The 22,639-nt window shown below is 42.5% G+C and overlaps 1 protein-coding gene across 1 annotated transcript in view; it reads right to left on the reverse strand.

The window, feature by feature from the left end:
• Nucleotides 1–22,639, reverse strand: part of HMCN1 (hemicentin 1) — a 201,735-nt gene that overhangs the window by 29,319 nt on the left and 149,777 nt on the right. Inside the window, exons 58-85 of the mRNA XM_086617855.1 lie at nucleotides 21,872–22,033; nucleotides 20,420–20,533; nucleotides 20,085–20,287; nucleotides 19,775–19,856; nucleotides 19,513–19,644; nucleotides 18,454–18,603; nucleotides 17,062–17,221; nucleotides 16,350–16,474; nucleotides 14,861–15,044; nucleotides 14,597–14,694; nucleotides 13,921–14,199; nucleotides 12,942–13,132; nucleotides 11,703–11,784; nucleotides 11,052–11,188; nucleotides 7,852–7,993; nucleotides 6,749–6,893; nucleotides 5,731–5,858; nucleotides 5,183–5,339; nucleotides 4,887–5,008; nucleotides 4,526–4,690; nucleotides 4,197–4,304; nucleotides 3,257–3,394; nucleotides 2,967–3,101; nucleotides 2,429–2,698; nucleotides 1,633–1,823; nucleotides 1,054–1,267; nucleotides 763–897; nucleotides 347–537 (exon numbers count right to left, since the gene is read on the reverse strand). Coding sequence (XP_086473981.1) covers nucleotides 347–537; nucleotides 763–897; nucleotides 1,054–1,267; nucleotides 1,633–1,823; nucleotides 2,429–2,698; nucleotides 2,967–3,101; nucleotides 3,257–3,394; nucleotides 4,197–4,304; nucleotides 4,526–4,690; nucleotides 4,887–5,008; nucleotides 5,183–5,339; nucleotides 5,731–5,858; nucleotides 6,749–6,893; nucleotides 7,852–7,993; nucleotides 11,052–11,188; nucleotides 11,703–11,784; nucleotides 12,942–13,132; nucleotides 13,921–14,199; nucleotides 14,597–14,694; nucleotides 14,861–15,044; nucleotides 16,350–16,474; nucleotides 17,062–17,221; nucleotides 18,454–18,603; nucleotides 19,513–19,644; nucleotides 19,775–19,856; nucleotides 20,085–20,287; nucleotides 20,420–20,533; nucleotides 21,872–22,033 — 4,340 coding nt within the window. The remainder of the gene's footprint in view (nucleotides 1–346; nucleotides 538–762; nucleotides 898–1,053; nucleotides 1,268–1,632; nucleotides 1,824–2,428; nucleotides 2,699–2,966; nucleotides 3,102–3,256; nucleotides 3,395–4,196; nucleotides 4,305–4,525; nucleotides 4,691–4,886; nucleotides 5,009–5,182; nucleotides 5,340–5,730; nucleotides 5,859–6,748; nucleotides 6,894–7,851; nucleotides 7,994–11,051; nucleotides 11,189–11,702; nucleotides 11,785–12,941; nucleotides 13,133–13,920; nucleotides 14,200–14,596; nucleotides 14,695–14,860; nucleotides 15,045–16,349; nucleotides 16,475–17,061; nucleotides 17,222–18,453; nucleotides 18,604–19,512; nucleotides 19,645–19,774; nucleotides 19,857–20,084; nucleotides 20,288–20,419; nucleotides 20,534–21,871; nucleotides 22,034–22,639) is intronic.

A 22,639-nucleotide genomic window follows, 5' to 3' on the forward strand; every position in this document is an offset into this window, starting at 1 on the left:
CGCTTTCCAGCTGACCTGACTGGGTAGAACTCAAGGCTCTTTTAAGGTCAAAAGCAAAAGCCTCATCTAATTGAGCACAACCAGGGTTTCACACATCAACAATTAGTACGTAGATACAGTCCTTCCGACAATTAAAGAGAATGATGGCTCCCCTGTGTTTGTTTTTTTTTTTTTTTGTCACAATAATTTGAGCCTAATTCTAGTCTGAATGAAAACAACATTTGTTAAAGGTAAGAGTAAGAGTGGTTTAAACATCTAGCCTTGCTCTTTCAAAACAATATGATCTGGAATACCTTTATTAGCCAAGTGCAACGCAGAAACGCATCGTAACAGAGCAGTGACCCACCACAGTGCCGTAGATGGCAAGAGAACCATTGTTAAGCTGCTGGATCCTGTTGCTAATCTGAACGCCAACTCCTTTTTTGCTCCACTGGATGGTTGGAGGTGGATCTCCTCTGACTTCACAATTCAACATGGCGTTGCCTCCCAAGGGCTCAATTCGGCTGGAGTGGTAATCCCCTTTGAAGACTGGAGGTTCTGAAAAAAAAAACAAGTGATGGCAAAGTAACAGCAGAGTCAAAATAAAATGCTCTGAAAGAAAACTCTGGTAGGGATCACTCATCCTTGACTTTAAGATTTTCTGGAGTGAATTTCAACCTTTTTCGATTCCATTTAGTCGTGGACAAGGTATCAAATACCATCAAAACAGATGGCTGGGTGAAACTGGCCAAAGTGACCACAACTGCTGTCAGTTCTACGTACCTTTGACGTACACAAAACCAATAGCTTTGATTGAGCCGACCGCGTTTTCTGCTGTGCATACGTAGGTACCCGAGTCGTCTTTAGATACTCTTTCGATAACAAGTTCACTGTGTCCAGTTACACCATCGTACTGGGCTGAAGGGAGAACACACAGTAAAGGATTACTCTTCAACACGGCAACTCTTCAACTCTTCTTCTTCTTCTTCCTTCCTTATCCTAAACTAATTGCAACGCTGCGTGGGGGAAAACAACTCTAGAGCGGAATGGCCAGTAAGACCTGGTGTTACCCACCTGGAACAATGTTGTTGTTAAAGGTCCACGTTATTTTGGGTACAGGTATCCCAGTTGCTTTGCAAGTTAATCTGAGCTGTTCTCCTTTAGTCAAAGCTATATCTCCAGGCAGTTCAGTAAAAGCTGGAAGCACATGAACCACCAGGGTGACAGTGTGCGTGTCTTCTCCAGCGGCATTGTTAGCAACGCAGGTGTAACTGCCAGAATCTTCAGGCTGAAAGAAAGCACGTTGGAGAAATTTCAACTGTGATGTGTCCTACACAACACTACCACTTGATAAAAGTCATCTCAAAAGGTTTGGAACAAGCATCCAGTAGAAATGTTCATGTGAACTCTTTCACTTCCTCTAAACGTGAAAGACGACCTATGCTCCTTTTTGCCTTTCCTGAGAATTTATCACTACAAATTTTTCACAGGTATTTTACTCCTCAGTGGAAAATGAATCATTCACAAAGACTCTGGAACATTAAGAACAAGAAAACAAAATAAAACAAAGACCATGCCAGAAGCAGGTGAAACCAAAGAGCAGCAGGGTCTTATTACTGCCAACTCTGCCAAGTCATAGCTTAGAGAACTTACAACAACGTTGTCCAAAATGAGGTCTCCATCTGGCACAGCCCGGTATTTTCCTACTACCTCTGTTAAGAGCGTATTGTCCTTCTTCCAGTGTATTGTTGGTGTGGGAACCCCCTCAGCCACACAGGAGAGAACAGCCTGGGAGTCCTCCGTGACTGTGTACTGCGCCTCCGTGCTGCGAATCTTGGGTGGAACTTTGAGAAAGTTTATTAAAAATATTTACTTCTACGTATTTGGATTTAAACTGAAAGAGGGCAGATTTAGGTTAGATATAAGAAAGAAATTTTTCACTCTGAGAGTGGTGAGGCACTGGAACAGGTTGCCCAGAGAAGTTGTGGCTGCCCCATCCCTGGAAGTGTTCAAGGCCAGGTTGGATGAGGCTTTGAGCAACCTGGTGTAGTGGAGGGTGTCCCTGCCCATGGCAGGGGGGTTGGAACTAGAAGATCTTTAAGGTCCCTTCCAACCCAAACCATTCTATGATTCTATTATCCCAGCACTACTGTAACAGCACACAATACTGCACTGAAGAAACCACTGCCTGGATCTTCTGTGTTGTTTCTTCTCCCCATCAACGACCATCAAGCATGCCAGAGAAACGTGTGAAATACTTGCCACGAAGTACAAACCCAGTTAAGGAAACCTAATATTCTTCCTAAATTCAAGCAACTGGCTGATAACTACAACCTGATAAAGCTCACCCGTGATGTAGCACGATATTCCTGACCTTCCTCCTTACAGCCTACCTCCTCCGGGGTTCATACCGCGACAACGCACGTCGTTTCCATACAGTCCCACTTACCGTGCACGGTGAGCTCCGCGCTGGAGCTGCTGGACCCCGCCGGGTTGGCCGCGATGCACGTGTAGCGGCCGGCGTCGCCGGGCTGCGCAAACACGATCTGCAGCGCACCGCTGCTAAGAATTCTTCTCCTAAGGGACTCCGTTATTTGCTGTCCATCTTTATGCCAACTGATCTCCGGCCCAGGGTAGCCTTCAGCCTCACACTGCAGAGTGATGGACTGATCGACAGGAACAATGTGTTCCTTGAGGTGGGACTTGATAACAGGAGGAACTGAAAAGAATTAAGAATGTTTTTAAAAAAATTAGATGTTGTAAGAATGGAATGCTTCAGTTCTCAGTGAAAATAATCCTAAAAGCATATTTTGATCCTAAAGCAGACAGGCAACTAAAGGGAAATAAAGTCCTGGGCTCTATTCAGTGTCACAAATAGGAAAGTATCAGGGTCCATTTCCATGGCTCAGAATTGTGTTTTGGCTACCAGAAAGCACGCACAAATTTCTCGTCTGTAAATCACTACAAGAGTTTAAAAGATGATTCACCTTGAACTTTCAGTTTGATCTTCCCCAGAGCGGTGCCAGCTGGATTTTGAGCAACACACATGTAAGTGCCACCATCTTCAACAGTTGACTTTGCAATCTGTAAGCTGCCACTTGGAAGAACCATGTGACTGTTGCCTAAAACAGATACAAGCAAAGTGTGACACTTTTGTTTTGTATTTTGTTTTTAAACGCATGGGTGCCTTATCCCTAAGTCTGAACGTTCAGAAAAGAGAATAAAAGTTTCTAAGTTACACCAAGTAGGGCTGGAGCTGGAGGCTTTAAGAGGATACCTGTTGTGATTACATTGATGCCCTCCTTTTGCCACGTTATTATGGGTCGAGGGGTACCCGTCGCTTCACACGGTAGTAGGATGGGATTGTTCACAATGACATCCAGTGCCTCTGGCTGAGTGTGGATAACTGGTGGCTCTGTGGAACAAAATCAAAAGGAAAGTGCAATAGGCTTAACCTTCAAAGCCAGAATACACAGAAGATACTAAAATTAAGATCAGAGAGTAACATCAGAGAGTGAGAAAGCTGAATTAGCAGTGGGTGGATTCTATCACCCACGCTCAGCATGAGCATGGGTATGGAATATTCATAGATTCATAGATTTCTAGGTTGGAAAAGACCTTAGAGATCATCGAGTCCAACCGTCCCTAATCCCCATTAAACCATATCCCTAAGTAGATCATCCACCCTATTCTTAAACACAGCCAGGGATGGGGACTCAACCACCTCCCTGGGCAGCCTATTCCAGTGGCTGACAACCCTTTCAGAGAAGAAATACTTCCTAACATCCAACCTGAATCTGCCCTGACTAAGCTTATACCCATTTCCTCTTGTTCTATCACCCAACACTAATGTAAAGAGCCCTTCCCCTACCTCCCCACCATCCCTTCTCAAGTATTTGTAGGCTGTAATATTGCCTTACTTCATGCAATTTGCCATCACAGACACATTTTAACATACCAAAAAGCAAAGAAACAAAGATGTTACAACAATAAAACAGAGCAGCGTGGACTGGGGGACTCTATCCAAGGTATCAGAGCTGCAACACACAGAGGGGTGACTTTCTGAACAGTCAGTGCCCCCACAAGACAACCCAGTTGAGCAAGACGCTACCTGCGATGGTCCACTCTGGCCTGTTCGTTGCTCTGCAGCACATGTGTGGGTTAAACAGGCAACATTTATTGACAGAATGCACGTTCTCTTCAGCTTCCCATCTTACCCTGAACACGTAGAGCAACGTGTCTGTGAGCTGAGCCGGCCGCGTTCCGGGCCACGCAGGTGTACCGTCCCGCGTGCGCCAACCAAGCGGCAGGAATTTCAACAGCGCCTGCGGCGGAGAGAGCGGGTCAGAACACAGCAGCATCCTGCATCCACAGCAAAACCACCTCACAGCACCCATCTTAAGAGGCCCACGTTTTTATTCGAAGAAGTTGGAGAGGGGTTGTTTGGGAGATTGTTAGTAGTTATCTAATTAATTACTTCCAGATGTGCACAATTGTCCCTTTTCACTGATTTTTTTTGCAGCTGAGCTCCAGTCAGGCACAGTACCTGAAGAGAGAATTCTGTAGCCATCTCCTCTGGGAAGCAACTTGATGCCATTTTTGGTCCAATGAACCGAGGGGACAGGAACCCCTGAGGCAGTGCAGGAAATTACTACTGGAGACAGCTTTGTTACCAAAAGGTCTGTGGCTTCATCGGCTATGGATGGGGGCACTGGAAATGAAGAGCAGTGTAAAGGTCACTTGCCTATTTTCATGAATTCTTGGATATAACTTATCTTTCTTGGGAATACCAGAGACTTATGGATATCAGCATCATAAAAGAACGATATAAAAATCTCAACTCCGCATTGGAATGCCCCAAAGGAATTCTGGGTGCCATGCACATGCAATAGCAATATTCCCTCTACCTTGAACAGTGAGCTCAACTGCTCTTTGGTCTTCTCCTGCATCATTTGACACGGAGCACTCATAGACAGCAGTGTCATCCACAGTGGGAGAAATGATCACTAAGGAACCTGAAGATAGAAGTCTGAACAAAGAAAAGACAAGAAATAAAAGCCATTGAAATATTTCTTTTCTCCTCAGGTAATCCATTGAATTTGCTGGCTATACAAGATTACATTTAAGCATGGCTGGATTATTGAAGTGCCAAAAACATCCCTGTAAAACTTTAAACCCGCGGTGAAGAGAAAACATCTCTCACCTGTACATATTCTGGTTCTGGTCAACACTAAGCAGATGCCCGTTCTTCTTCCAGCTAATTGCTGGTCTGGGAATTCCAGTGGTTTCACAGGGCAAAGTGGTCTGCACGTTCACAGTAACTGTAATATTCGTATCTCCAGGAGCAATACTTGGAGGAACTAAGGACAAACAAAGCCTAATTATTCAGAATAATTATATACACACACACACGCCTCCGTACCTATATACAGAGAGAGCTGAACTGCCTGAACACATTTACTTGATTTTTATAGAGAGAAACTTGACACTAGTAAACTTAGTAAACATGTAGCATGGGATGTGTCAAGTATTTCTAGTTCCAGTGCACATGGAATAAATATTTTCAATTCATGAACATTTAGGTTGTATTCCTAAGGCTGTAAATATTTTTTTCCCCTTTTTTTTTTTTTTAACCAGAGGAAGTAAAAAGGGGTTAAACTTAAAATTGGATCTGGCAGAACAAGAAAAATGATGTCACTGGACTTCAGACTTGTGAAAACACGTGTCTTTCTCTAAAACCAAAACTTTTACCAAGAACCTGCAGATCAATGCGTTTGCGTTCAGTGCCAGCCGCATTGGTCGCCATGCACACATATCTTCCTGTGTCAGTAACGTGTGCTGAGTGGATGTGTAAGGATCCATCCTCTAACATGGAATATCTGAAACAAAAACATATAGTTTTTTTTCCTACTGTACAATCAACAGAAGCATAGGCTTTGTTCTGGTCGTGCAGAACAAAGAGGTGACTCACAGTACACAACAAACAGCCTAAACACGGGGTGTCTTCGTTTGGGCATATAGAGTTTTCTCATTTATTGCACTTATCTTGACTTCACTGTGTCCCAGCACACATCCATTTTCCAGAGAAATTCTGGAATCTAGCTGACATAGTGATTCCACATAAGTGATGACAGATTTGCAGAAAACATCCAAAAGCCCTTTCTTAGGGTTTCTCATTTTATCTTAATAACCCCTAATTAATGATCGTACATTTTCTTTCTTCTTTGAAGTATAACTGAATTCTTTAGCGTTTGCTCAGTTCTAGAAAATTCCAAACTACCTCCCCTTAAAACAATCAGAAGACAGAAACCATTCACTATAATAAACGTTAATACTAGAACATCTATAGGAAGTTTTATGTATTAGAAACTACAGGGTACACTCAAGCAGCTTCTAGTCTGCTTGGCTTCATCCCAAAATTCCATATATATATAAAAAAAGATATGAAGACTTTTCACTGTTCAAAATATTTAATATCAGAAGAATTATTATTACATTTGGTTGTCTAAGGAGGTTTTTGTCCTTCTTAACAATAAAAGGATGAAGCCTTTGGTACTGCTACGTTTCTGCAGAAAAAACTTTTTTATATTACTGTTTCTATCACAGTATTTCCCACATCTGGGTCTATCTGAGATGACAGGACATATATTAGTTATGATCTGTGAAAACAAGACTAATTTACAAGTCGTAGGTGTCTAATTAAGCTTTCTGCCATGAATATATTCTTAAAAAACAATGAAGAATATTTATGCTGACTTCTGGACAATACCTCGTATTGTTTCCAGTAAAAATAGCCCCATCCTTCCTCCATGTAATTCTTGGGGATGGTACTCCTTCTGCAACACACTCCAGGAGAGCAGAAGCGTTTATGAGCACAACAGCAGCCTGAGGACTACTTCGGATTGTGGGAGCCACTGGAAAGGGAAAATTGCTGAGAGTATAAAGAAAAAACTTTACGCTGCGATGACTGAAACTAAACCCACGAAAACACAGATGCAGTAACAGGTACAGGGATGACTGCAACGACAGAAACCAAGTTTCTTACCACTTTGCGTAGCGCACGAGAATTGCCACGATGCAGCAGGGAACGAAAAAGAAAGTTTGTCTGAAATGCACTGTAAAGACCATCTTTGCAAGTTCCTGCAAAGTTTTTTATAGCTAAAACAGTAAGAGTTCAGCGTATGTAATTCAGCAAAATAAGGTTGTGGTGATATCATCGCTTCCTAATTACAAATTAAGGAGAAAAAAGAATTTTAATTGGACCACTAAGCACAGCCACTGGGGGGGCGCAGAGTGTAACGTGCACGACTGGGTTGTGAACGGAACAGAAATGGGAAAAAAGTTTCCTACCATCACCTGAGTGAAGAGAATAGTTTCTCATCAGTCTAGAGGTGAGAAAACAAACAGGTTTAACACGAAACTCAGGCCTATGGCAGTACAGCGCAGGCATCGAGACGCACAGAGCCCTCCAAGCTCTGTCTTCCCACTATGTGTGTGTATCAAGAATAGTGTGACAAGATGGTGGGAAGGTAGGGGAAGGGCTCTTTACATTAGTGTTGGGTGATAGAACAAGAGGAAATGGGTATAAGCTTAGTCAGGGGAGGTTCAGGTTGGATGTTAGGAAGTATTTCTTCTCTGAAAGGGTTGTCAGCCACTGGAATAGGCTGCCCAGGGAGGTGGTTGAGTCCCCATCCCTAGATGTGTTTAAGAATAGGGTGGGTGATCTACTTGGGGATATGGTTTAGTGGGGATTAGGGATGGTTGGACTGGATGATCTCTAAGGTCTTTTCCAACCTAGAAATCTATGAATCTATTTCCTGCAGGAATACCCTGCAAAGGGCAAAACGCACCAGACCGGATCCGTGGTCCTACCATGCACTGTCAGCAGGAACTCCCTGGTCGTTTCTCCCACGACGTTCCTCGCCACACACGTGTAGCTGGCGGTATCGCTGAGGTCAGCATTGTTGATCTGCAGGTATCGCCCATGGGAGAGGATTCGAACTCGAGGAGTTCCCTAGGGGGAAAGAGAGAAGGTTTGACAAATTTAACTTTGCTGTCATTCTCTTTAGGAAGACAGAACATTCGTTCGTTGTAGAGTAATCAAAGCCATGAAGGTAGGCCAAGGATAAGCCAGGGACTGAATTCATTGTTGACTTAACTTTGTTTACATCCCTGAAGACAACAGGGTAAAAAAAAAGCTTTAAAAGATTATCATTGCTTAATGGTTTCCCCTTGAAACCCCTACTTGGACTTGTGCTGGAGTAAGACCTTTTTTTGGGTTCCATAGCTAAAGGGCTTTTCGATCTTTATGGAAAGGGGCAGCTAACAGAAACAGGATGAATTTATTTCTTTATTCTGAAAAACCATGCACGCTACAGGCAGAAGAAATACAAGTTTCTCTACACTGTTCTTCAAACATCACAGTCTTGATCAGGTGGGGGCCAGCATAAACTTAGCCTACGAAGTTTACTAGCCAGCATTTCTGAACATGATACCACTCTTCTCGCTCTACAAGGACTCTCCAGCATCTTCTAGGTAGTCACCTCAAGTCAAAACTTTTTTACTCTTCTCACTCATCTACTCTTTTGGTGAGAAGACTCGAGGACAGCAACTACAGCAGATAAGTGAAACTCCTCTGGTCCTGTACCGGTACCCTCGTACGCTGGTGTTGTACTGGGCACCAACTCGGTAAGTCTACCAACGCAGAATAAACAGCGGAGCTGGAGCCTCACAGCTGAAACCATTCACCACCAGAGTGGATTGGAGACAGTCAGATTTGGGGTAATAACTGGTATTTGCTGCTGAGCACGCAGCCTGTGCTATGGTTTCTAAACACAGAAGCACACAGATGACAAAAGGCAGGCAATGGAGCCATCATTTAATTCTGATACTCTACTCAAGGTATGTCAGAAAACCAATCTTTGAAAAAATACAAATTCAGCAATTTTTTAGTGTTTAAATAAAGCCAGATTGGGTCAAGACCCTCCTACCTACTTCTTTTCCTAACACTCAATGTGCATTTCCAAATCAACAAAGAGCGCAAGGGCTCTGACTGCCAAAGCTGCCACGGGCTGGATCTTTCTGGAGTTCTGCTACCCAAACCGGTGGTGCTGCATAATGAAATCATGAAGCACACAGAGGTCTAGAGGAGTCCTCAAAATCTGCGCAGTGGGAGACAACAGAACCAGGAGGAACAACGCCCTCCAGCACAGGGTTGCTTCACAAAAAGCAGGGATGATTTAAATTGAAATTATCGCTGTAACCTGAAAACTGGACTTTTGCTCTCTCGGCACCGTGAAAGCTCAGTTTTTCCAGGATAAGGAGGATCATACACCACAGAGCCCCTCTCTTTCCACACCCAAGGAGAACTCTCTCCCAGCTGCCTAGCAGGCTGCTACGTTTTTTTTTTGAGGTTGAAGTAGCAACCAGGCATTCTGAAGGACACTAATATGTTCCAGCTATCGGGAGTATATATTCCATAGATTTCTAGGTTGGAAAAGACCTTAGAGATCATCCAGTCCAACTGTCCCTAATCCCCCATTAAACCATATCCCTAAGTAGTTCATCCACCCTTTTCTTAAACACATCCAGGGATGGGGACTCAACCACCTCCCTGGGCAGCCTAAATTTATATAAGCTAAGCTGAAGAATGAAAAGGATGGTTGGCAACAGAATAAATCTAAGTCTGCTACTTAAAGCACACGTGAAATTCCCTACTCTATCATAAAGACTGAAATTCCCTACTCTATCATAAATCAAAAGGCAGGGGATTGACTACACTGCACAACCAAGATGCCCCAGCCCTCACCCACTAATGGGAATTCATGAGCAAAGAGAACTAATACTACAAAGTTAATTCACAGGATTACAGCTGAGAACCTAAATCCATCGTAGTGCTGCTGCATCACTTTGTTTTCTGGTGAATATTTGTTAACAGTAGCTTATTTTCATAGTTTATTTTCATTAAGGATTGCTTTTAAAACTCAAGCTTTGCAAGGAAAAAAAAAAATATTCATATGCTTAACTTCCAAGCCTTGTTCAACCTTGCTTTTGTTAAAAAAAAAAGTTACTACCTGATTAAAGAATTAACCATTGAGAAGAAGAGTGCTTCTCTTACACTTGTTTCTAGCTAGTTTGTGTGCTATATTCAAGGTCACACTCCCCAGCAGCACCTAGTAAGACATAATTGCTCACCACAGTCTTATTTCTTCCTTTTTTTTTTTTTCTAAATTTACAATAAAGAGCCTGAGGAATAGCATGTCAGAAGGAAAGCAAATAGGCAGAACTTCAGGTGAAGACTACTGATGGACTACAGTTAAGGGAAATGCAATTCATAAGCTGAATGTTCTTCCTCCTTAGTAATGAATAAAGATCGACAGAGGGAAAACTATCATTTAATTAAGTTCAATTAATAACTGAACTTAAGTTATTCACTTGGAAAGCACCTGGTTTCTGAGTGTTTCCAAGGAAGAGGATAGGGAATAAAAGATTGTTTCTGTATAAATCATCCTCATCGTGCTAATAGTCTCTCAACCAGCAAGGACTCAATGCCTTAACACGACACTACGTGGAATTCAGAGTGAAAAAGCTGCATTTGATACAAAACTGTGGTGATTCGCAACCCATTTTCTTTTTTTTTTTTTTCCTTTTTTTTTTTTTTTTTCCCCCAACGTAAAGAATTTTAATTCCTTTCTAAAAGCTACTAGAATATGAGGATGCATAATATACCCAAAGGAAACATATAGTGTAGTCTTTTCTCAGCTACCTTTCCTGGGAAGCCATTCAGGAGTATACCGAAGGCTTCTAGCAATGTTCAGAGGATCCAGGAGGAGCAAGGGATCCCCCTAAAGGAAAAAAGAACAAGTAACAGCGGGGTGGCCACTTCACATGCTTGCTGGTACTCACTTAGGACTAACTGTATTTGTACTGGGGCTACTCAGCTTCTCGTGAACTCGAGGCACCGTAAGTTGGGCTGCACTGAAGGGGCACGTGAGCAGAATAAGAAACCTCAAGCGCTGCGTGCAAAAAATAAAGGGAGCAAAAGACTGGCACGAACAACGTAGCCACTGTACCTCTAGAAGTTCTCCGTTTTTAAGCCATGAGATGGTGGGAGGTGGCACAGCATCTGACTTGCACTCCAGTATGACTTGGCCGTTCTGCAAGACGGTGAGGTCCTGCGGGCCGCCGGTGCCAGCAATGTTAGGAGGAACTGTTACAAAAAATTAAGGAAAAAAAAATTCACATCACACACACGAGCTAATCGAAAATTCCCCATTTATTTCTTCAGTTTAAAACAAATGCAAAGCTGCCACACAGTTAATTAGCTCTGCTTTTCAATACCTGTGTTGAATATATCACATTTGTTTAACTGGTGAACTTGTTTTCTAAGTCACGTGCTGGAAACTACTGTGACAGAAATTCAAGTCCCTTCTCAGTGAGGGTACCAGCATTTAAACCAGATGGAGCAGCGATCGCCAAAGTTCCATAAACGGTTCCAAATCAGTTGCATCAGCTGGAACTTTCACTTTTAATTGTGTGTCATGTTCAGAAGAGCTACCCTTATTCAGAAATGTTAATTATGATCACATGGTGTCATATCACTTTCTCAACACACGCAATATTTCTTCTTTAGCAATATGTAACTTGCTAAACAAGATACTGGTACGTACCGTAGTGGTTTCCAGTTTGAAGGAATGATTATTTTTTCCTTAAATTCAACTTACCATGGACTCTTACTAAATATTCCTTATCATCATCTCCTGCTGGGCTAGATGCCAAACACGTGTATCTTCCGGTGTCCTCCACCTGGAAACACACGAACGACTTCAGCAGAAACCTCAGAATATGGGAACAATTCAGAAAAACTGCGAAATACAAACATTGACAGCAACATATAACAAAAAAATAATAAGTAAGGAATGCCTGAAACAAACTTCTTGAGAATTTCTTTATTTTACCATGGTGGGACTGTACAGAGATGGCTTAGGAGTTGCAGGACCCCATAAAATCTCTGGATAACGTGTCTCTAACAAGAACCCTTCTCTTTGTGATGCTTTTTGCAACAGGTAACCAACAAAGATGGAACTGCTACAGGCATCTATCTAAGCACGGGTCAGTTCTGGGTACTAAGGAAATCATCTTGTGCACACATACTCGTTAATACCTTCCTGTAAACTCTTCATTGTGAAGACAAGAAGCTTTTTGCTTGACAAACCAAATGAGCAGCAATCAGGCCTGAGCCCTGTCCCACTTGTGTTTGGTGAACTTCAGTCTGGCTGGGCACAGCTGAATAGTCATAGTTTGTCGGTGCAGGTTTTTAAAGGTTATTTTTCCTCGGACTCTTTTATTGTCTGAATTAATCTGAAAGTCTATTTTCTTGATTTATTTTTGATTAACTTGCACATAGACGACTGCAAATGCAGCTTTTCTCTGTCATCTATGGCTTATGCATGTGAGAAGCAAAATGGTTATTAGGAAAATCTGAGCTAATGGAAAGAGAAGAAAGGCTGAGGAGGAACTCTAAAACACGAAAGAAGAAAAGCAAGACGTGGTAATAAGAGTCAAATAGGTTGGAAATGAACAAGAACAGATTAGAGAGAGAGACTAAAATCAGAAACAAGCCTGGAAAAAGATGAGGCCCCTAGCATTGATTGCTCTGCTTTGTAAAGAGAGGCACCAATAAATAAAAAAAAAAGACAGAACTCTGAAATGAACTTGAAGTAATAATGCTCAGAAGAGACAGAAGTGCTTGGGCACTCTCGACCCGTAATACTACTGCTTGTTCTGTATGGGAAACTCCAAGGCAAGCCTTGAAAAACAAGATTCTCCAACCACAAATGCAGGTAGGTGATGTTTACAGAGGCTTTTTAGGACATCTCTTAGGACGGCCCTAAAAGCAGACAGTTCTGCACACTCCTCTAGGGTTTGCAAAACTTGAGTTTGTTTTGAAACCAACGCTTTACCTGAGCACTGGTTATTCGAAGGACTTCTCCTAGCACGTAAACATTATCGTTCTGCAGAAGCGGGCGCCCGTCCTTCATCCATGAGATTTTGGGGACTGGAATGCCCGAAGAGACGCAAAGAAGCTCAAGAGGGTTGTTAACGACGACGGAGAGCTCTTCTGGTTGATCTGAGCCATTGATGCGAGGCGGCTCTGGGGAAGGAAAAACATTCGAGATCTTTATTGACTCAAAAAGCCTCTAAAACCTGACACCCAGCCTTGTGGTTAGAGTTTGTTGAATTAGTCTACGGCTGTATTATTTCTGGCTGTGTCATAAACCCACTGAGTATCTCACGTAACTTCCATCTGCTTCTATTAATTTGCGTGTTTTATGAGTTGGAATTATTAGTTAGAAAATGTTTTCATAATCCCAAGTAAAATATATAATATAATATTGGTGAAGATTTTTATTAGCCTTTTAGCTGTGCCTTCAGCTGTGCTATCATCCTGTCAAGCTCAATTCCTCCTGACCAAAGTTATTCATTTATACCAAAGTTATTCATTTATACCAAAGTTATTCATTTATACCAAAGTTATTCAAAGTTATTCATTTAAACCAAAGTTATTCATTTAAACCAAAGTTATTCATTTAAACCAAAGTTATTCATTTAAACCAAAGTTATTCATTTAAACCAAAGTTATTCATTTAAACCAAAGTTATTCATTTAAACCAAAGTTATTCATTTAAACCAAGTTACTTTGTAAATTAGTTTACTATTAATTATAGCATATTTCAGTACTCTTGAAACATCTGGAAAAAATATATACTATATTACACATTCACACATCTTTAGGTATCTTCCATTTCCTTATTCCTCTTATCCATCACAGTAAATGTTTCTTGAAAATATTCCTTATCCATAGAGACTTTTTTAATTGTTGTCCTAAGTAGATACTCGTTCACTGCACGTATTTTGTTCAAGTGAAAGGTTAACCCTTACCCAGCACTTTTAGGGCAAAGTGCTTGCTGGTATCTCCAGCTTCATTGGATGCCACACAGGTGTATTTGCCTGTGTCACCACTCTCTGCTTTTACAAAATGAAGGACCATTCCTTGGTGACTTGATGTCAGGTGAGCTCCAAGGCTTAAAGGATGTCCATTTTTAAACCAGGACATAGTGGGGGCGGGAGTGCCATCGGTCAGACACTTCATCGAAGCTGAGCTGCCTTTTACTACAGTCACATCCTCGGTTCCTCCTGCATTATCCAAGCTCGGTGGCACTGCCAAGAAACAAACATCTGATTCATACAGAGTACAACCCAGATGGTAGTTCTGAATATAAAAAGTTGGAATGCAGCTACCCTTTTGCATTTCCCCACTCACATTCATGTTTAGCCCGTGTTAAAAGTTCACTTCGAAATTATATATTATTATTCTTTCTAAAAAACCTGTGACACATTATGGGTGCCAATTCAAGTCAGGACTCTTCCAGAGTTAAAACCCTTTCTATTAAAAAAAAAACCCAAATTGAAAAGTTAATGTTTCCCTAATGATTACCTACGTGAGACGTACTTGTGGCTGTCTGCAACTTCGTATGGGTGAGAAAGAAAACGGAACATGAGGTTGAAGAAATTGAGCAATAAGATTCTTTCCATAAAGCATTTCAGAGAAACTCACCAAAAACTTGAAGGTTGTAATGTTTGTTGCTCACTCCAGCCCTGTTAGATGCTACACAAGTGTACACACCAGCATCAGGTATCTGCACTCGGGCAAGCCTAAAGAGAAAATTGTTTTAAGCAAGCTGTAAATGGAATCCGTTGTCTTTATTACGGCATGGTTTGGATCAAATTTTATTCTTGCTTCCAAAAATACTAACAGAATCATGTGGATAGAGCAAAAGAGAACAGTAAACTCAGCTTGTTAAGAGAGATGAAAACCAACCTGAGAATCTGCCCAGCTGACAGCAACCTGATTTGGGAGGAGACAGACAGAGGAAGGCCATTCTTTAGCCAGTTTATCTGTGGTGGTGGGGTTCCAGTAGCAGCACATTCAATATTTAGAGATGTGTCCAAAAGGGCAGTGAGGTCCTCTGGTTCATCTTTATTATTTGCTATTGTTGGAGGAACTACATTTTGTAAATGTTGAAAGGGAAGACATTAAAATTGGCTCTTAAAATCATTCCGCGTGTGTTACCTTGGCACCTAATGCCCCACAGGCAATTCAATAAGAAGATCCCCGTTTTGTTTTTTTTTAAAAGTAAATCCTCTAAGGATACTATTGAGCCCTAATAAATTTTCCATTTACATATTTAAAATCAGATGCACTTTATAATGCTAGCAGAATTCTCTCTTTGATTTGTCAGGCTGTGGCAAGGGAGAGGGAGCTGAGAGCGTGAAGCTCATGGGGAAGGAACGACGATGCAGCCAAGTGCAACTGGTCAGACCTTAGAGGTGATGGGCTGAACCACTGAGGGGCCAGATGGGACTTGGCAGTTTGCTGCCACTCAAACTTAAATAAATCTTGAATGAAGCAAAAGCTGGAATCACGCAGGAGGAACTGCTAGATGTATATGCTGACTTAACATTTAGATATAGATAATTTCGATACGCCGAGTTAATTATTCTGGCTGAGTATTCTAACAGAACTGCTTTCTAAGCTTTTTGATTTTATATATTAGTTTGAAAGCCTTGGTCTTGGGGGCAGAAGGGGACTCACTGTACAAAGAAGGCTCAGCCACATGGAGCTCCAAGCTCTGGCTGACTTAAGATCCCATCACGCACGGTGACAGTCGCGTAGATAAAGGCCATTGAAGTTGGTTATTGCTTGAACTTCAACCAACGTTGAAGTGAAGTGTCAAGTGCCAAGTGAAGTGAAACGTCCACTCTCTACACTGCTGAAGAGGAGTTACACTCACTATCTTCTGCATGTCAAATTGTGCAAGAGAAGAATTTCATCCAAAACTCTATCATTTTTCTTTTAAGCTCGAAAGAAACTATTTCTCGGGCGAGGGGGGACCCTAAATGATTAGTTCCCTGCCATACTACTCTGGTTTCAGCTGATGCACTTTGGTTGGAATTAGCCAAGATAAACTAATACAACAAAAAAGCAATTATCACAGTAAATCAGCCCCAAGTGTATCTTTCTCTTAAAGAAGAAAACATCACTGCAAGGAGAATTCCTCTATTATGAAATACACCAAAGGAATTAATTTCCATTTATCCCAAAACATATTTAACAACGATTCCAATCGCTTTGTCATTGACAGAATAGCCTGTGGAATATCCTGTGGTATCTACAGCACATGAAATTGGAAACACATGTGTGTAGTATTACACTGAAGACAGGCATTCCTTTCTTGGCCCTCTCTTGGGAGTGCTTACAGAGACAGGATTACGGACCAGATTCCAGCCTCACATCTGGGAAAACTCACCGTATACATTCAAGTTGAAAATTCGGTCTTCCTCTCCGGCAGGATTAGTTGCCACACAAGTGTATTTTCCTGTATCAGAACTAAGAGCTCCGAAAATGTTTAATGTGCTGCCATCTGGAGTTACTCTGCAAGGAAGGTCATAAACCACGGTGAGTTTGTTTACGTATTCCTACAACCTGGCAAATAAACAGCCACTTTTGTATGTTTAGATCAACTACCTCTACCTTCTTGGGAATTCGGTGAGAGAACCCGTGTTTTTTGCAAAATATTATTATTAGAGATAGGCTAGGAAGTTTTTCCTAGAGATGTCCTGCTTAACCTTGTATTAGGATCCAATTTCAACCAGGCTTTTGAAGAACCCATAACAAAAAGTATCAAGAGCAGAATGTTTCCATGTCTCAGATCTTTCCCCTCCAAAGGAACTTAATGGAACTTATTGACCTTAATAAACTTCAAAGAACCTGTTGAAATCTAATGGAACTTACTAAGTGAGAAAGAAATAGATATCGTACGCTTATCACTGTATTAAAAAAAAAAACAAAAAATAAAAGTAGTAATAAAGTATACTAGATTTACAGAAGCTAAAGAGGAAGATGATGTTCTTAACCTGGCCAAGCTAAGACTCAGGCCCTCTTTATGCTCCCTCCTTAGGGCCCTCTGAGGTTTCAAATTATACAAGAAGAGAACGCAGTGTCTGCTTATTTTTGCTTGCCTTATTCTTTGTAAATCATCGCCGACAAGAGTTTTTCCATCTTTCAGCCATTGCAGAACAGGTGGAGGCACTCCGTTGGCATTGCAGACAAGCTGGACATTTTCTCCCAGGAGGACACTGACCTCACTAGGCATTTCAGAGCCGACAATACTAGGAGGAACTGGAAATGCATGATGGAGAGAAGAGAAGACTCATCAGCAAGAAACAACCTAAACTATAAAAAGTTATTTCGCAGGAGCTCATGAGTGGATGCCCCCTCCCTGGAGGTGTTCAAGGTCAGGTTGGACGGAGCCTTGAGTAGCCTGGTCTAGTTGAGAGGCGTCCCTGCTCATGACAGGGAGGATCCCTCCTGCCCATGACAGGGAGGTTGGATTAGATGATCTCTAAGGTCCCTTCCAGCCTATGCCATTCTATGATTCTATGAGTACTAGCACCTATTGCAGTACCTCCATACAAATCTAGTTGGGAAAGTATATGATTATAGAAGGGGTTCTGTGAAGATATCATTCACTTTAATCATTCCTTAAAATAGCTCATTTACACAATTATAAAAACCTTTATCTTTGCTATTATGTTTAATATCCACAGTCACCTGCTCAAACAATGCTAACATGCACAATACTATGATGAAATCCCATTTCATTAAACACAATTCAATGTTTAACTCTTGAGCACGTGCTCAGCACACAGCAAATGCTCTGTTGCATCAAGACCATCATATTCCTGTTACCAGACACACACTTACTCCATCCTAACCAGCAGCCATTGTAGCCTGTTCCCCTAAAGAACAAGGATGGCAGTCACGCTACCTTTACCAAGTCAAGACCATCAGTCCCACTAGGAAGTCTGGAGCATCTCAAGCAATTGGGGATGAGTTGTTAGGAACAGAGGAAAGCAAAGGTGGTTGCAGTGTAAGGGTGAGGTGCAGGGAGGCAGGAAACAATTCCATAACAAATAAGTGTTTCTTATTTGAGCAGCAGGAAAAAAAAAATCATAAGGGAATTCTGCCAATATTTCTTTCCTATCTCTTTCTATTTGCTATGGCAAAAAAAGCAAGAGGTAGCACTGCTTCTGAAACCACGTATGTGTGGTGGTGCTCCACCCAATCAACCAACGTGGCTTCAGGGTTCAGCAGGAGGAAGGATGTGAGCAGCAGCAAACACACAGTTTTCCCAATTACTTCCAAGTTCTTTTACAACCAGAGGTTGAGAATATTCTTTTTCATGCAAATTTCTGACTAACAGTATATAATCCTCTCATCATTTTCCCCCCACTGGTTGCAGAGGATAGAAATAATGGTCCAAATTCTCCACTTTTCTACACGTTTGTATTACCTCAGTGTCTAGGACAGACAGTGTCATACTCAGATGATTACTAACTCCCATGCCTCACCTTGCATCGAAAGCACGTAACTTTTCTGAGCTTTTCCTTCTATATTTGAGGCAATACATGTGTAGGTCCCACTGTCCAGAAGCTGAGAGTGGGCAATCTGCAGCTTGCTTCCACCAGATAAAATACGAGCTTCGAGAGAATCAGAGTTTTCTGAAAATATGCAAACAAGTAGTCATTCCTTATAATATGATAATCCTTTTGAAACCATAGAAAAATGAGAAGCTCACCATGAGCCGGCAGTGCGCTCATGCGGCCCAGAAGGCCAACTGCATCCTGGGATGTACCAAGAGAAGCGTGGTCAGCAGGTCAAGAGAGGTGATTCTCCCCCTCTACTCTGCTCTTGTGAGACCCCACCTCGAATAGTGCGTCCAGTTCTGGTGTCCCCACCATAAGAGAGACACAGATTTGTTGGAGCGTGTTCAGAGGAGGCCACAAAGATGATCCAGGGGCTGGAGCACCTCTGCTACAAGGACAGGTTGTGGGAGCTGGGATTGTTCAGCCTTGAGAAGAGAAGACTTCGGGGGAACCTAATAGCTGCCTTCCAATACCTGAAGGGAACCTACAGGAAGGCTGGGGAGGGACTTTTTACAAGTGTCCACTGATAGGACAAGGGGAAATGGGTTTAAGTTGAAGGAGAACAGATTTAGATTAGATCTTAGGAAAAAATTCTTCAGTACGAGGGTGGTGAGACTTTAGAATGAATTGCCCAGAGAAGTTGTGGATGCCCCCTCCCTGGAGGTGTTCAAGGCCAGGTTGGACGGAGCCTTGAGTAGCCTGGTCTAGTTGAGAGGCGTCCCTGCCCATGACAGGGAGGTTGGATTAGATGATCTCTGAGGTCCCTTCCAGCCTGTGCCATTCTATGATTCCAAAGCAGGCCACAGGGAGCAAACACCTCCTGAGAATTTTTTTTTCATCAAAATTTCAGAACAAAACAAAGATTCCAATCACTTAACGTAAGAGTCTGTCTAGAGACGGACGAAGAAGAAACAAAAAATAGGCACAGCGGTGCCCCAAAGCGGGGAAAAAAAAAGAGCAAAAGACAGTGTGAGAGAACATTACCTATTGGTTTTCCATTCTTAAGCCACACTAACGTTGGTGGAGGAATTCCGGTAGCGTCACACGCAAAGGTAACAGGATTACTGACAGTTTCATTGACCAACTCTTGATCAGGGCCTTCTATACTTGGTGGCACTATAAATGGAACGGAAGCGATAAGAACGGTTGGGTTATCAAAGATTTTTGCAAACTGATTTTGAATCGTCTACTCTACGATGTCTATGGTATTATAATAACTACTGCAGATAACGCAGAGTATGCTCACCATAAACATTAAGATGGAAATTTTTATCATCTCGCCCTGCAATATTTATGGCTTTGCACACATACTGGCCCGTGTCAGAAACCTAAAATAAATCAAAAACACCTTATTATGGAGTCTTATTTTAACGCTACAGTTCAGAGATATTAACAGCCTTTGCCCCTGCCAACTCAAGGTCCTTTTCACAGAATGAACGACCTCCAGCAAAGACATCTCCTACGTACAGCCAGCAGAATACACCAACAAAGAGCAAAATCATTGTTTAAAAGTAGCAGAATAGTGGCAGATGTGGCATCCCACGAGCCTGGCTTACCTCTGCCCCCTTGATTCGGAACGTTTGCCCATCTGCCAAGATCTCCACGTTTGCAGACTCGGAAATTACGCGCCTGTTCTTGTACCAGGTGATGACCGGTGGTGGAATAGCGTTGGATTCACACTCGAACATCACCGGGGTGCCCACTCTCACGTTCAGCACTGTCAGTGAGGTCCCACTGTGGTCTTTGATGCTTGGGGGTACTGCAGAAGAAGCTCAGAGTTATTTCTGCCTCTGTTTTGTGAGAGGCCAGAAAACAACCTAATAAAAATAAATACGAAATACTGCGTTTTCAATGAAACAGATAGCATTTCAGAAAATAGTAAAAAACGGACCAAGGACAGTTAGGAAACTCTTCTTCTGACTTTCACCAGCTTGGTTTCTGGCAATACAAGTGTATTCACCATCATCTGGCAGTTTGGCTCGGGGAATCTGCAGAGTCCGAGCACCTGAAGTAGAGAGAGAAGGCTTGAGATTTATTCTGTGGTTGTTATATCCATCTCAAGTGCTATTTTAAAATCTCAGGTCCAGCAGACTGAGCACAGGCCCTAAATTAACCTCAGATTCAAAAAAGCACTGCCTTGCCATTGCATTTTAAGGTTCATTAATCCTTAGAAAAATAAATAAATCCAGCTAAAAGAACTAAAATTTTAGGGCAACTTTCATTAGTGCTGTTAATTGTAAGTTTGGACCACAAATACTCCTTTTAGACCTGTTTCTTTCATAGCCGCTAACTGCTATCTCCTAACATAACTATGTCCTTCCCACTTAACTGGCACTATCCTGTTCTCCATTCCCCAGTCTCATCCGTCTCCATTCGTGAAGCCACGTCCTGCCTGTGCCTACACAACTCATCTGCACAGGTGCCTCTACTGCCAGGAAGCAATTCCCACGTCCGTGCTTCAGTCTACGCTGTAACACAGCCCCCAGCCACGTGACACCAGCGAGACAACCCATCCAGCAGCCAAGAAATTAATAAAAGCAGCAGACCAAGTGTCTTGTCTACTCACTGGAGCAATACTATGAACATACTGGCTCCATAAATGATGGCCATCGCCCTTATCAAGATGAAATAAGAAGCTCAACATGAGCCGGCACCGTGCGCTGGCAGCCCAGAAAGCCAACCGTGTCCTGGGCTGTATCAAAAGGAGCGTGGGCAGCAGGTTGAGAGAAGTGATTCTGCCCCTCTGCTCTGCTCTCCTGAGACCCCACCTGGAATACTGTGTTCAGCTCTGGAGTCCCCAACACAAGAAGGACATGGAGCTACTGGAACGAGTCCAGAGGAGCGCAACGAAGATGATCTGAGGGCTGGAGCACCTCTGCTATGAAGACAGGCTGAGAGAGTTGGGGCTGTTCAGCCTGGAGAAGAGAAGGCTCCAGGGTGATCTTATAGCAGCTTTCCAGTACCTAAAGGGCCTACAGGAAAGCTGGAGAGGGGCTTTGGACAAGGGTGTGTAGTGATAGGACAAGGGGCAATGGCTTTAAACTGAAAGAGGGGAGATTTAGGTTAGACATAAGAAAGAAATTTTTCACTCAGAGTGGTGAGGCACTGGCACAGGTTGCCCAGAGAAGTTGTGGATGCCCCATCCCTGGAAGTGTTCAAGGCCACGTTGGATGAGGCTTTGAGCAACCTGGTGTAGTGGAAGGTGTCCCTGCCCATGGCACGGGGGTTGGAACTAGATGATCTTTAAGGTCCCTTCCAACCCAAACCATTCTGTGATTCTATGATTCTATGAAACAGACAGAAGATGAGTCCAAAGGCAGTAGGAATAGCTGAGATTTCTCACCAGGCACAATAAAAGTGTTGCTATTTGAAGTGATAGGTTTTCCGTTCTTGAGCCAGCTGAGATCAGGAGGTGGAAAGCCGGTGACCTCGCAAGTCAGAGAGATGAAATTATCCACCACCACAGTCAAGTTCTCAGGATTAGTACCAACGACACTTGGAGGAACTGCGGAGAGAAATACATTAATAGTATCTATCACAGTGCCATCGAACAATATTCCACAAGATCCTGATTTTCTAAAATCAAGCTGAGTTGCTGAGTTTTGCCAAAGGGCCAAGTTGCAAAAATCTTTCACATCTTATGAAGGGATCTGCTGCTTTTTGGATGTATCTGGAAATATGACTGAAGCCAATCTAATGGTCATTCCTGTTGCTATCATTCACAAAAATTTCAATTATTTCATCTGCAGTCCTGCTGTGCTTGGGATTTGGGAAGGCTAATGGATCTGTAAGAGATCCTGCAGATCCTGACTAAGGCACCATCAATTTTCAAACGCTGTACTCCCAGGATATTTGCTATACAGGGCAGGACAGATTAAATTTACCTTGTCAGGATCCATAGGATGACCAAGTACCATTTCTTCCAGATACTGTATTGCTCCCATTCTTTCTGAAACAGTCCATTTTCTCATTGTAGAGACCCAAAAATGATTCTTTCTGATACAGTTCAGAGTTCTTTCGTTAACCAGACAAACCTGCTGTTTAACAGTGAGCTAAGCAGTTTAAAATTCTGGCACACCAGCACTGCCCTAAGGGCTGCATTTTGAAGCTC

This window comes from Tauraco erythrolophus, chromosome 10 (assembly GCF_009769465.1).
Source record: "Tauraco erythrolophus isolate bTauEry1 chromosome 10, bTauEry1.pri, whole genome shotgun sequence".
NCBI lineage: Eukaryota > Metazoa > Chordata > Aves > Musophagiformes > Musophagidae > Tauraco > Tauraco erythrolophus.